General features: G+C 30.5%; 1 protein-coding gene across 9 annotated transcripts in view; it reads left to right on the top strand.

The window, feature by feature from the left end:
* The window catches only part of LOC143047565 (anoctamin-2-like), a 74,853-nt gene that overhangs the window by 27,885 nt on the left and 33,822 nt on the right, over positions 1-13,146 (top strand). For 6 of the 9 annotated variants that reach the window (XM_076220653.1, XM_076220652.1, XM_076220649.1 and 3 more), the window contains 10 exons: positions 384-398; positions 5,726-5,874; positions 6,859-6,977; positions 8,010-8,065; positions 8,709-8,812; positions 9,048-9,182; positions 9,512-9,672; positions 10,235-10,317; positions 11,144-11,215; positions 12,858-12,935. In XM_076220653.1, coding sequence (XP_076076768.1) covers positions 384-398; positions 5,726-5,874; positions 6,859-6,977; positions 8,010-8,065; positions 8,709-8,812; positions 9,048-9,182; positions 9,512-9,672; positions 10,235-10,317; positions 11,144-11,215; positions 12,858-12,935 — 972 coding nt within the window. Of the gene's footprint in view, positions 1-383; positions 399-2,151; positions 2,257-5,725; positions 5,875-6,858; positions 6,978-8,009; positions 8,066-8,708; positions 8,813-9,047; positions 9,183-9,511; positions 9,673-10,234; positions 10,318-11,143; positions 11,216-12,857; positions 12,936-13,146 lie in introns of those variants that run through there. The other 3 variants (XM_076220651.1, XM_076220648.1, XM_076220654.1) reach the window with 2 other exon arrangements.

The raw sequence follows: 13,146 nt of genomic DNA, 5'->3' as shown, positions 1-13,146 counted from the left end.
ATAATAATTTTTTTTTACCAGAAATACAGCCAAAAGCATTAAGTGTGTAGGTAAAGGTAGAATCTTTGGTTAGCTTGCTTTTTATCTGAACTGTGAAGTCATTATTATGTTAGGTAAACTACCCTCCTTTCAGAGTAGACTACTCCTACGAACAGATAGATTAATTATATGTCAGTCTAGTCTACTTTTAAAGGAGGGTAGTTTAGCTAACATAATAATTACCTTACAGTTCAACTAGCAAGCAAGCTAACTGAAGATATTATCTTTACCTTCACACTCAATGCAATCAGATGTATTTGTTGCATACTCCTGAAGTTTATATCAAAAAGATATGTACAATCTTTTTTTTATAATTTAACAGTTAATTATGTTTGTACTTTTAGTCCCTCCGAATGCAGGTGAGATTCCCCGTGATTTCTAAGTCTTATCCCTTCATTTCCAGTTATGTGTAATATTTATTTTAACATTTCACAAACTTTTATCTTATGTTGGTATACGTTGTATAGATAGTTGTCCTATTGTTTTTAACAGACTGGCCAGAGAGTATATTTTGCCAAGCATCAATTCTTGACCATCACTTTTAATTCTTGTCTATCATCCTGAAATATTGGAGGAATTAGGGTTGAAGTATCACTTGACCACATTTGTGCTGTCTCTCAACAAGAAAGTGTTTATGAATATTCATTCTCAACAAGAAAGTGTCCATGAATATTCATTATGTTTGTAAGATATGGTTAAACTTTTCACATACTTATTAGTTAACCTTACACTTAAACCAGTGTGGTTCAAGGCAAGAATTTTTGATTGATAAAAACTTTTCTCTTACCAGTAGATGTTTTACTATAGTTATTTGTTTTGTCCATTCATAAATCTATTTGTCATGAATATTCAATGAAAATTCTTGACATATAGGTAAAAAATTACATTGACAATAAATACTAGAGATCTTATACCTCTTTCCACATTTTCCCTTTCTCTGATACAGTTTCTTTGTTTGATGTCATACGTACTGTTGTAAAAGCACTTTCTGTAATTTTGGTTTGTAGTCAAAATGTTCATTTTATTATTTTGTATATTCTGATTTTTACAAAATTTTCTGCGGTGTACGTCCATAAGTAGGGCCCAAAACATTTAATGCAAAGGCCAAAAAGGGGTTTCAGGGTTTGTCTCTTCAACTAAAATCTATATTTTATTTCATGATTAATTTACTTTATTTTTTTTTATTTTTTATTTATGTGGTAAAGATATAGAAAAAGTGTTAAAAAAAGTAATATCCCTAATAAACATAATAAATGTTGTTTAGAATATATACTTTGGAAATTAAATTAATTTGATGATAATCTTACATAATGTACAAGTAACCTCCCTTTTAAATTTATAATATTTTCAGATTTCTTGTTCTGTAGTTCTGAAACTTTAGTGCGTGAAATAATACATGAGCTGTTTATAAGTCTTTTTAAGAGTGACTTCACAAATGAAATATTTCTAATGTATGTGTGCTTCTATATATTTAACTACTAACAACAGCCTAAATGTATGAAATTTTTAAAGGAAAATTTACAATTATTGTTATTCAGTAATTTATGAAAGGATTTCACTAAGATTTTAATGAAATCAAACATAGAATATCCAGCTTATACTTAGTTTTGTTTAATCCAGAATCATGTCAGATAAACATTTTACAAATATAACAAGAAATAGGAAAGAAATAGAGACAAAAATATAAATACAATATTTGATAAATTCAATTTCAGATTGTTTTGTTTAATCCACAATTTTAATGCACATGTCAGATGGACTTTACATGAATTTAACAAGAAATAGAAAAGAAATAAACAAAGAATATAAATATGAAATTTAATTATAGCAATAAATAATTGATTAACCTTTATTGCAATTTTGAAAGTAACCATGCCAACACCTGAGAAAACACAAGTAAAATAATGTCTGATGTCTTTGAAAAATTATTTATAAACTATTTGATTAGTAAAACCTGTTTTTAAAAAAGGCTACTAAACCTCACATTTATGTTAATTGTCAATGGTATTTAATATGTAGATGAATTGGTAATGACCATTCCTTTTGTATATATTTTGTATTTTCAATTTGGTAAGAAAAACCTGGTTTTTTAAAAAGGTTACTAAACCTCACGTTTTTATGACAAATGTCAATGGTATTTAAAATGTGGATGAAATTTTGTATTTTCTATAGAATCGCATCGTTGAGATGGCAGAAAATCCCTGTGCCTGGTGTTTGGTAAATTGAGTCAGAATGTCTGCGTGTTTCCCCGTCTTAGTTTATTCAGATTTTAAGTTTTCATTGAGTTGTTTTACAATGTGAATGCATGAAACTTGTCTGCATTTCAGGCTTGGTGTATTAATCAGTAAGTTAGTGTTGAGTGAAAAGTTCAATTTAATTAAAATATAGTTCCTGTGCCCATGCTGAGCTTACAAGGATTTAACCATGTTCAGTTCTACTTTCTGTTTTAAATACCGCTTGGAATCCTCTGGTTTTATTGTTATGACTCACACCTTCAAAATTGAGTACACTGGAAGCTCATTGGTTAATGTGATAATCATGAGAAAAGAAAGTAGAAATGATGTTGTCATATCCTTGGAAGCAAACTTGAACACAGGATATGTTTTTAATCATATTGCCGCAAAAAGTTCTACTTAACAGGCTTGGTTCAATTGAAATTAATTCTTTTGCTTTTTAGCTCACCTGGCCCAGAGGGCCAAGTGAGCTTTTCTTATCACTGGTGTCCGTCGATGTCCTGTGACCGTCCTCCGTCGTTGTTAACTTTTACAAAAATCTTCTCCTCTGAAACTACTGGGCCAAATTTAACCAAACTTGGCCACAATCATCATTGGGGTATCTAGTTTAAAAAATGTGTCCCGTGACCAAGCCAACCAACCAAGATGGCCACCATGGTTAAAAATAGAACATAGGGGTAAAATGTAGATTTTGGATTATATCTCTGAAACCAAAGCATTAAGAGCAAATCTGACATGTAAAATTGTTCATCAGGTCAAGATCTATCTACCCTGAAATTTTTAGATAAATCAGAAAACCCATTGTTGGGTTGCTGCCCCTGAATGGTAATTTTAAGGAAATTTTGCCGTTTTTATGCCCCACCTACGATAGTAGAGGGGCATTATGTTTTCTGGTCTGTGCCTCCGTTCGTTCGTTCGTCCGTTCGTTCGTCCGTTCGTTCGTTCGTTCGTTCGTCCGTCCGACTTCAGGTTAAATGTTTTGTTCAAGGTAGTTTTTGATGAAGTTGAAGTCCAATCCACTTGAAACTTAGTACACATGTTCCCCATGATATGATCTTTGTAATTTTAATGCCAAATTATAGTTTTGACCCCAATTTCATGGTCAACTGAACATAGAAAATGAAAGTAAGAAGTTCAGGTTAAAGTTTTTGGTCAAGGTAGTTTTTGATGAAGTTTAAGTCACAACTACTTGAAACTTAGTACACATGTTCCCTATGATATGATCTTTCTAATTTTAATTCCAAATTAAAGTTTTGACTCCAATTTCACGGTCCACTGAACATGGAAAATTGTAGTGTGAGTGGGGCATCCGTGTACTATGGACACATTCTTGTTGGTTATTATCTTGAATATTATTATAGATAGAGATAAACTGTAAACAGCAATAATGTTCAGCAAAGTAAGATCTAAAAATAGTCAACATGACCAAAATGGTCAGTTGACCCCTTAAGGAGTTATTGCCCTTTATAGTCAATTTTTAAAAATTTTCATAAAATTTGTAAATTTTTACAAACATTTTCCACTGTAGCTACTTGGCCAAGTTCATTATAGATAGAGATAATTGTAAGCAGCAAGAATGTTCAGTAAAGTAAGATCTACAAACACATCACCATCACCAAAACACAATTTTGTCATGAATCCATCCTTTGTTTAATATTCACATAGATGAAGGTGAGTGACACAGGCTCTTTAGAGCCTCTAGTTTAAAAAATGCAGTCATTACACAAACAAAAGTTCCTTTGTTAGATTAATTTTATTTCTATATTCTGTCTTATATTAAGAAAGAATATAGAGGGGAAAACATAAGTTTAAAAATGTTAATTTTTATTGTGCAAGAGCAATATATATTCTAGCACATCCAAAAGTAGCATTGTGATTTTGACAGATATTTTTAGAAATTAGTCCTCTCTGAATTATTTTTTTTCTGAATTACTCAAACATTGTTAACAGACTAAGTTGTTGCATTAATTTTTGTAAATACTGTCTTGGGTTAAAAATTATAACTGCAATCAATTAATTTTCCCTAAGAGGTAATGAATTGCCAAATTGTCTTTAACTGTCTTTACTGTTGCTATTTTGGACCCTTATTGCATTGTTTGATACTGCTGAATACTGTTCTCTTGTCAGTTTTTTCTTTAAATCTACATGTGAGATATCACTTTTGTATGATATTAAAGTTCTCCATGGGACTTGCATTAAGTTAAGCAGTTTAATTTTAGATTATAAGTCAAGTTATTGCAGTGGTAAATATTTGATTTCTTTTTTCAATTCCGGATTTGTTTTTGCTTTAATATTATAGATTCCAGAGGTGTATTTAGGGGTTGAGGGGCCTTAAGGGACACATGATCTCTTGATGGAGCTTTATATTTTATACTGACAAACATGAAAATTAATGTATCTAGTATTCCTAGTGCAACTTTTCCAACATTCGAACAAGTCTGATTGAAAGTCAAACATTCGTTGAAACAGAATGTAAATCAGGAGAGACCAAGGGAGATCAGGCTTTCTTTCTTATTGGTTTGTCTGGCCCGCCTTAATGAAATGGCAGCTTTTAGTGTTTTACTGTTGAGTCTTTTACCTTTAAGTGTTTAACCAAATATTGCTTTGGTAAATAATGTCACTTGTTAAATGTGAATTCAAATTAAAGTTGTGCATGGATTTTTCTTTAAGTTTTAATTAAATAGAAATAAAATGATAATTAAAGCTGTTATCCTAATGCCAGGAAGTTAAAGGTTTGGTTGTTTATCTTGCTTTGTTTGTAAAAATGTTCAGGCGTTGTTCTTAAGATTGACATCTGCTATCAATATATAGGCGGGGCTTCAGCTTGTATACATTATACTTATAAATTTTATTGGAAGGTAAGCAATGTATACAAGTTGAAGACCCACCTAGCTATTGATAGCAGATGTCAATCTTAATTACAACGCTTGAGTAAACATGTTTACAAACAAAGCAAGCAAGTCAACCAAACCTTTATCTTACTAGCATTAGGATAACAGCTTTAAAAGGTAGGTGATTCCTTTAAATTTGTTAAGTTACTGTCAGGTAATTAATCATAATCAAAATATTCTTCTATTTTATTATATATGTAAGTACTGTAAAGGTTAAATTATTAAACTGTAAAATATTTCAGGTCATTTTGTCTTGCAGTGGATTAGTACAGAAGACTTACTTATTTATTGTTAACATTTTGACATCGTTATATTGTATGAAAATAAAGTGTGCATGCTATCTACAATTTATTTTACAGAATTTTCACTAGGGTGTACAGTTTGAAGTATTTTCTTTTCTTTTTATCATCTTTAAGTACTAAATATTTAAGAATAAAAGAAGCATCAACTAATTTTCAATATGAAATGAATATTTTATAAATTCAACTTTAGCTACATTTACTTATTTCTGATAACAAAACTCTACAAGATAATACATTACAACAATATTTACTAATCCAGAATCCAATGAAATCGGTGTCCACCAAGTTATGGACTAAAGTAACAGGTATAGCTAAGAGAATTTATACACCATTCCAACTGAATGAAGACCAGGTACCACATATCAAAAGGAGGTTTACATTGGTGTACAGCAGAGACAAGGAATATTTGTGAGTATGAAAAAATAGTAAGATACTGAGGGGGCTTAAATAGCTATTGCCAAAAAGAAAAAAGGCAAACAACAGTCAATAAAAATTACACAGAAAACTAAAGATTCGGTATACTAAATAATTGAATTCCTCCCATGATTGACTCTGACACTTGCCACGGCCTGAACACTTCATATAAAAAAACATGCCTTGCTTCAAGGATTTTGATTTGCAACAACAAATGAATTAATGGGGGAAAAACTTCACATACAATGGTACATAACCTGTCAATTAAAAGTAAAATCACAAAAATACTGAACTCAAGGAAAATTCAAACAGAAAGTCCCTTATCAAATGGCAAAATCAAAAGCTCAAACACATCGAACGAATGGATTACAACTGTCATATTCCTGACTTGGCACAGACATTTTCTTATGTAGAAAATGGTGGATTAAACCTGGTTTTATAACTAGCTAAACCTCTCACTTTTATGACAGTGGCATCAAATTTCATTAAATAAGACCTTTATAGTTAAGATAAATATTATACAGTTATTGCATGAGTATTGGTGAGTAATGTTCTGAGTATATTTTTTTTTTATATTTAAAGACCTTATATATAAGTTTCAAACTGCTTAATTTATTGCAAGTCAAAGGACAACTTTAATATTATACAAAAGTCAGGGTCAATTTTCATCAATATTCATGCCATGACCCTTTTATTGTATAGCAAAACTTGAAAAACTAACTACCCTAAAGAAAAAAAAAATTGACCTTCAAAACATAGGTCTACCAAAAATAACCCCTGTTTTTCTGGAAATCTTAAATTAGAATTCTATGGAGCACATTAACCCTGATTTTTCAAAGTAAACAAAGACATCAAAAGCAATATTTTGTGTCAGAGTAGGGCTACTTTTACATACATTCTGGAGGATTGTACAAATGTATACAAATTGGAGGGAGTAATTGGTGATCTGACACCTATACTTTCTATTTTGTGTTTCAGGTTTGACATACCAGAAGATAGAGACACCTTCTTTGATAATGCTACAAGAAGTCGTATTGTGAATTTTATTCTGAGGAGAAAATCATTCAGTACTGATAAAAATGATGCTTATTCTTTTGGTAAGTGCATGTTAGTAAGGTTTTTGCATGTGTTTATAGATTATCGTAGATCATCTCAACAAGATTGATTTTCTCACTTGAGAGCCGGTACGACAAAAGTGAGAAAAGCAATCAAGTTGAGATGACCAATGATAATTTTTTATCTCTATTTTACCTATGACGACGTTGTTAATTTCATTGACAATGGCACATGCCCCCTAAGTTTCTAGCAATAATTTTTTCATATCACTCTACTGTGAAAGGAAAATATCTGTCAGTAAGATCAAAGGAACATTTTGTAAAATAGCTATAAACTAGATTATCCATGGTTCTGAAAACAATAGAGAGTTTCTCAGCTGCAATCTCATCAGGGTGATATCCCTGGCCCCTTAGATGAGATGTTATCAACCCCAAAATAATTGAAAGACCGCAGAATTTTTCTAGACTATCTCAATGAGGTTTTTATGCTCCTATTACTTTACTGATAAAAACCCATCACAGTAAAAGTCACAAGAAATGGAAAATTATCATGCAGAAAGATCAAAAGAAGAGGATAACAAAAGTAACATGTATTATTTATAATGGTGTTTGGAACTTGGGACTTGACAAAGTAAAGCAGATTTATATAAGATGTTACTATTGCAATGTATTGTGGACTTCTTTTAAACAAATCATATACCGGTTCTGTAAAAGAAAAAATTTCGTGGAGGATTAAATTTTGTTTATTTTTGTGGAAAAAATATATCTACGAAAAATTAAAAACCCCATGAAAATTTAACCTACATATAATATCACTTCCATTTTCTTGAAACCATGAAACTAAATCCCAATGAAATCTGTAATACAGACAAAACCAGGAAATTTTAACCCCACGAAAATAAATGTTTTTGCAGTACATAAATGTGATATGTACATTTTATTCCATGTGTAACAATTTAATGAAATTTGGAAGTAACAAGATGCTTTGTGGAAGCCTTTGTCAGTTTTTATAACTACAAATGTTGAGATTTATAAACTGGGAAATTTGTACATATAACTCCTCTTTCTTTTCAGGTATCAACAAGATGATAAACGACAATATTTACACAGCAGCTTATTCATTACATGAGGTTAGTAAAAAGTTATAAATTTAGCTGTCATTGCATCATCCTTTTGTTATTTGTTTGAATAACCGTGTTACCATTTTCACTCTCTTCCACTGTAGGTAAATTTGAAAAGACATGCACATAAACATTCACATAATTTTATTGAATGTAGATTGTATTTTTGACAGAAAGAATTTTTACGATGGGACTGAACTTGAAACTTATAATTAGAGACATCCATAAAATATGACATTAACACAAATTGGTAAAATAATCATGCATGCTGTAGTCAAACTTGAATACTAAAGTTGTACATTATAAAACCTATCCAAATTGAGGAAGGAATGGGAGGAAAATAAACAAATACTTGTGATTATTTGGTGGAAAAAAAAAGATTATGGGAGCGTCCATACATTTAACTTTTTGTTGCATGCACAATTCTGTTTAGACATTTCCCCGAGGAACTTTCATATTATTGTAGCATGAAAGTTTCAAACAGACAACTTACTAGATTTGTCAGCTAGATTTGCCATGTAATTTACAGTCTCCCTATAACACAGGCTAAGAGGGACATGTTTTTTTTCCAATTTGTGAGCATGTATTGTTTCTTACATTCATTGACATTACTAAATACTGTACATGTATTATTTTTACTATTACATTATAGGGTCATTGGAAGCCAGGCTCAGCATCCAATGAAAGAAAATTGCTGTTTGACCACTGGGGAAACTGGAGGAATATGTTTAAAGTTCAGCCATTGGAACATGTGAGGTTAGTTAAGGCTCCATGTCAGAATGTCTTCTTTTTATTTTGATATTAAATTACCATAGAATCAATGACATCAAATTAAATCACAAAAACATTCAAACTATTAAATAAAATCTTTAATTTGTAAGTAATAACAACATGTAGGCATCAGTATCAAAAACAATGTACATACAAATGACTTTAATGACTGAAAATGCATGTTTCTGATGGTACAAATTGTAAGTTATTTTATTTTCAGGAATTACTTTGGAGCTAAGATAGGAATATACTTTACTTGGTTAGGATTCTACACAATGATGTTGATACCAGCCTCTATTGTTGGTTTGGTGGTATTCATATATGGAATAGCAGTGGCACCAGACAGCTACCCAGCGTAAGTTTTTTTTATCTATTTCTTTATACACTGATTTCTTACCTGTTTTTACAAACAAATTAAGATAAAGAAAACAATACGCAAATCACATGCATTCTTGTTTTATCACTGTGGGTTTATTTAATTTTGTGCATCAATGAAAAATTATTTTTTGTGGATATTTGTTTTTTAATGTTTTTTTCCAAAGTCTGCATACAAGCATACAGAAAATGTGAATTTTATTGAATATTTGAATTATGGGTTACATTCCCCCACAAAATCTAGGGTACCAAACAAATAATAATGATGAATCTACTGTGGTTCTTTTTAATATTTTTATTTTATTTTAGGAAGGAGATTTGTGATCCAAAAAATAACTTCACGATGTGTCCATTATGTGATTTTCAATGTCCATATTGGAACCTGTATGAGTCATGTTCTAATGCCATAGCTAGTCGGATGTTTGATAATGGTGGAACAGTCTTCTTTGCTATATTTATGTCATTCTGGGGTAAGTTGGTCTTAAGTATTTTAATTTGATAAGTGACTGTATTTAACTATCCTGAAATTTTATTAGTTCAGAAAATAATTTCTATTTAAATCTGTCATGTATTTTTTTTTTATAAAACTGAATTTTAGTCCTTCTATGCAGATGAAATGTGAGAGTGCCTTTTTTTTTCAACTGTATTCAGGTAAATCTTGGAGAATCAGTATAATGTTTTCTCTCAATCAACTTATGAATTTTTAACAACAGTATACTACTGTTTTATTTAGCTAGAGCAAAGAAGAATATATTCATATGTCATTTTAAAACATGTTATCCTAAGCATAAATGTAAACTGTCAATTCAGATATTTTATTATTATTTTTGCGACTAGAAAGGTGTCTCAAAAATATATAAAAAAATATTTTGTATACAAAGTTTCTTGAAATTGCATTAGTTAAAATAAAGTTGCATGTGTGTCCATTGTTAAACAATAGTTATAATAACACACAAAATTTAAGAACTCATCCTTTGAACTATCATTTTGTGATATTGTGTTACTACATGATTGAATATATATTTTGGACAGGTACTTTATTCTTGGAATTTTGGAAGAGAAGGCAGGCTTCCATGCAGTATAAATGGGACTTGTTGGACTATGTTAGAGAAGAGGTAAATATATTCATTATTCATGGTGTTTATGCTAATTTATCTACAAAAGTAGGATATAAAAAACATTGACGTACTGATTTTGTGTCATGGATGGATGGATACCTCATATTATTTCTTTTTCTATTAAAATCAATGAAAAGGGATGTAGGCCATCATTTTAGGGTTACCATACACTTTGACTAAAAATAGATTTGACTTTTTTTGACAAAATATTTACTCTGATCATTTGAGAAAAATATGAAAATTTTTGAAATTTGAACTACACAATTTACAGGAATAATTTAGTTGGATAGATAGGAGTTTGACCAATACTTATTTTTATTGTTGTAAATCTTGATTTCTCCTTACTATTAGTATGTGATTAAAACATTCAGCTGAATTTTAAGGGTTAATTACCTTAGGTTTTCTGTACCCCCTTAATGTATAACGTAGCAGCAATGAAACTTCACAGTAGAACCATAAGTGACTGTGAGTAAGAAAAGGAATGCTGGTGTGATCTAATGATCTTGGACCTTGAGATGAAGAACAGCAGTATGAGCCCTGCTCCTTTGCTTTTTGTGTTTTTTGTTGCTGTGCATGTATTGACTTTGTGTCATAGATAGATACCCCATATCCTTTGTTTTTCTTTTAATTATTTTGGAGTTTGTCAATTTGACTTGAAACTGTTTGAAAACATATCTGGCCTTACAAGCATACAATTAATTGAGTAGGATCATCTTGTGAATATTGATTGACATTATATAAAAAATGTATAATACTTTTATAATTTTGGAATTCAAGTAGAAATAGGTGGTAGAATCATACCTTTGCCTGTTTTATGTTTCAGCAACCACCTAGACCTGAATACTTGGCAAGACTTGAAAATTGTACTCATTATAGAATACATCCTATCACTGGGGTAAGTTAAATGCATACTAACCACAAAAAACTGTACTCACCATAGAAAACTATACTCACCATAGAAAACTGTACTTATTATAGAATACATCCAATTACTGTGGTAAGTTAGACTGATACTCACCATAGAAAACTGTACTCATAGAATACATTCAATTACTGGGGTGAGTTAAACTTATACTCACCATAAAAAAACTGTACTCATTTAAGAAGACATCCTATTACTGGGGTAAGTGAAAACTATGCTGACCATTGAAAACAGTGCTCATTTAAGAAAAACATCCAATTACTGGGTAAGTGAAACCTATACTGACCATTGAAAACCGTACTTGTTTAAGAAATAAATGCAATTACTGGAATAAGTGAGACTTATACTCAGGGTAGAAAACTACTCATTATAGAATACATCCATTTACTCAGGTAAGTGAAAACTATACTCACCATAGAAAACTAAACTCACCATAGAAAGAAAAATGTACTCGTTTTAGAATACATTCAATTATTTGGGTACATGAAACCTATACTCATCATAGAAAACGGTACTGATCATAGAATACATCCAATCACAGGGGTAAATGCAACCTATTATCTCTTAAAGGTAGATTTACTGTATATCACCATCTTGGATTGTAAAATCACAGTTCACAACAGGTCTAGTTCTTTACCCAAATCTGCAAATTTTTAGCCAGATTGGCAATTAATCGGTTAAACCTTTTTATTTGAAAAAGAAAAATAAGTGATTCATTGCATTTTTTAGACTGATTTTTCTAAAACCAAATATTTGTGATTGTTCAAATCAAATTGTGAACTTAGCTATTTTAGAGGCTACAACTGAAATGGATTTTTTTTAAGGAATGATAGAGAAATTCCAATTTTTAATTGTAGGAAAAAAACCAGGTCGGTGCCACCAATTTTACTTTTCATTTCTTAAAGCATATTTTAAAACCTATCTTCTCATGTTTTATTTCAATTCTATCTCATAAATTTCTATTTTTCCACACAAATTTGTTTTTTCATGAACAATATAAAGAATCTACTCAAATTTGGGCAATTTTGTACGACTTGTAGCTTGAAAAAAGCATGGTGACCAATACTTTTAATTATATTTTTGAAAAAAGCATGGAAAGATCTACATTCTGGCAAAGTATTTAAAAATTCTATCTAAGGATATATATACCAATGTTTAACCTTAAGAAACTGTACTCATTCAGAATACATCTGAAAATCAAATTACAAGGGTTAGTAAAATCTATGCTCACCAAAGAATTCCTTGTAATTGAACATGATAATAAAGCTGGAAATGTTGAAATTAAAGTAATGTATTCTTTTCCATTTACTTTCCACCGTTTCTATCAACTACAGGCAACCAGTATTATATCAGTATACCCAATGAAGGTGAAACTTTGTTTTTTCTTGTAATTCAAAAATCAGATTCAGGCTTTTGGAAGTGATTTTACAGAAAGTCCTACAACTGGGAGAAATGAATTTTTATGACGGTTTCCAAAATCATGAAGACTTTAAGAATTTTTTTTCTCGATTCAGCTTTTCTGTAAATGTTTGAGTTTATTTAAACATCTTAAAGTTAATAACTTTTTCTGTTAGTTATAAAATAATCCTCTAAAAGTTACTCTTTCTCTTAACAGTTAAAAGAACCTCATCTACCCTTCTGGACAAAGAGAGTACCAATTTTCTTGATGTCTTATTCAATCATGTTTTTTCTGGTAAGTATAACAAATTTTATATATATTAATAGGTTATCGTTGGTCATCTCAATGTGATTGACTATCTCGCTTGAGCCTGTAGGATGAAAGTAATAAAAGCAATTGAGTTATGATGACCAATCTGTTTATCGCTATTTTACATATAGTAAAGTTGTTGATTTTATTGACAACGGCTTGGTCCCCTTATTTTCTAGCGATTTTTTTTATATCA

Source organism: Mytilus galloprovincialis, chromosome 10 (assembly GCF_965363235.1).
Source record: "Mytilus galloprovincialis chromosome 10, xbMytGall1.hap1.1, whole genome shotgun sequence".
In the NCBI taxonomy this organism is placed as follows: Eukaryota; Metazoa; Mollusca; class Bivalvia; order Mytilida; family Mytilidae; genus Mytilus; species Mytilus galloprovincialis.
This window is presented reverse-complemented; position numbering and strand designations above follow the sequence as displayed.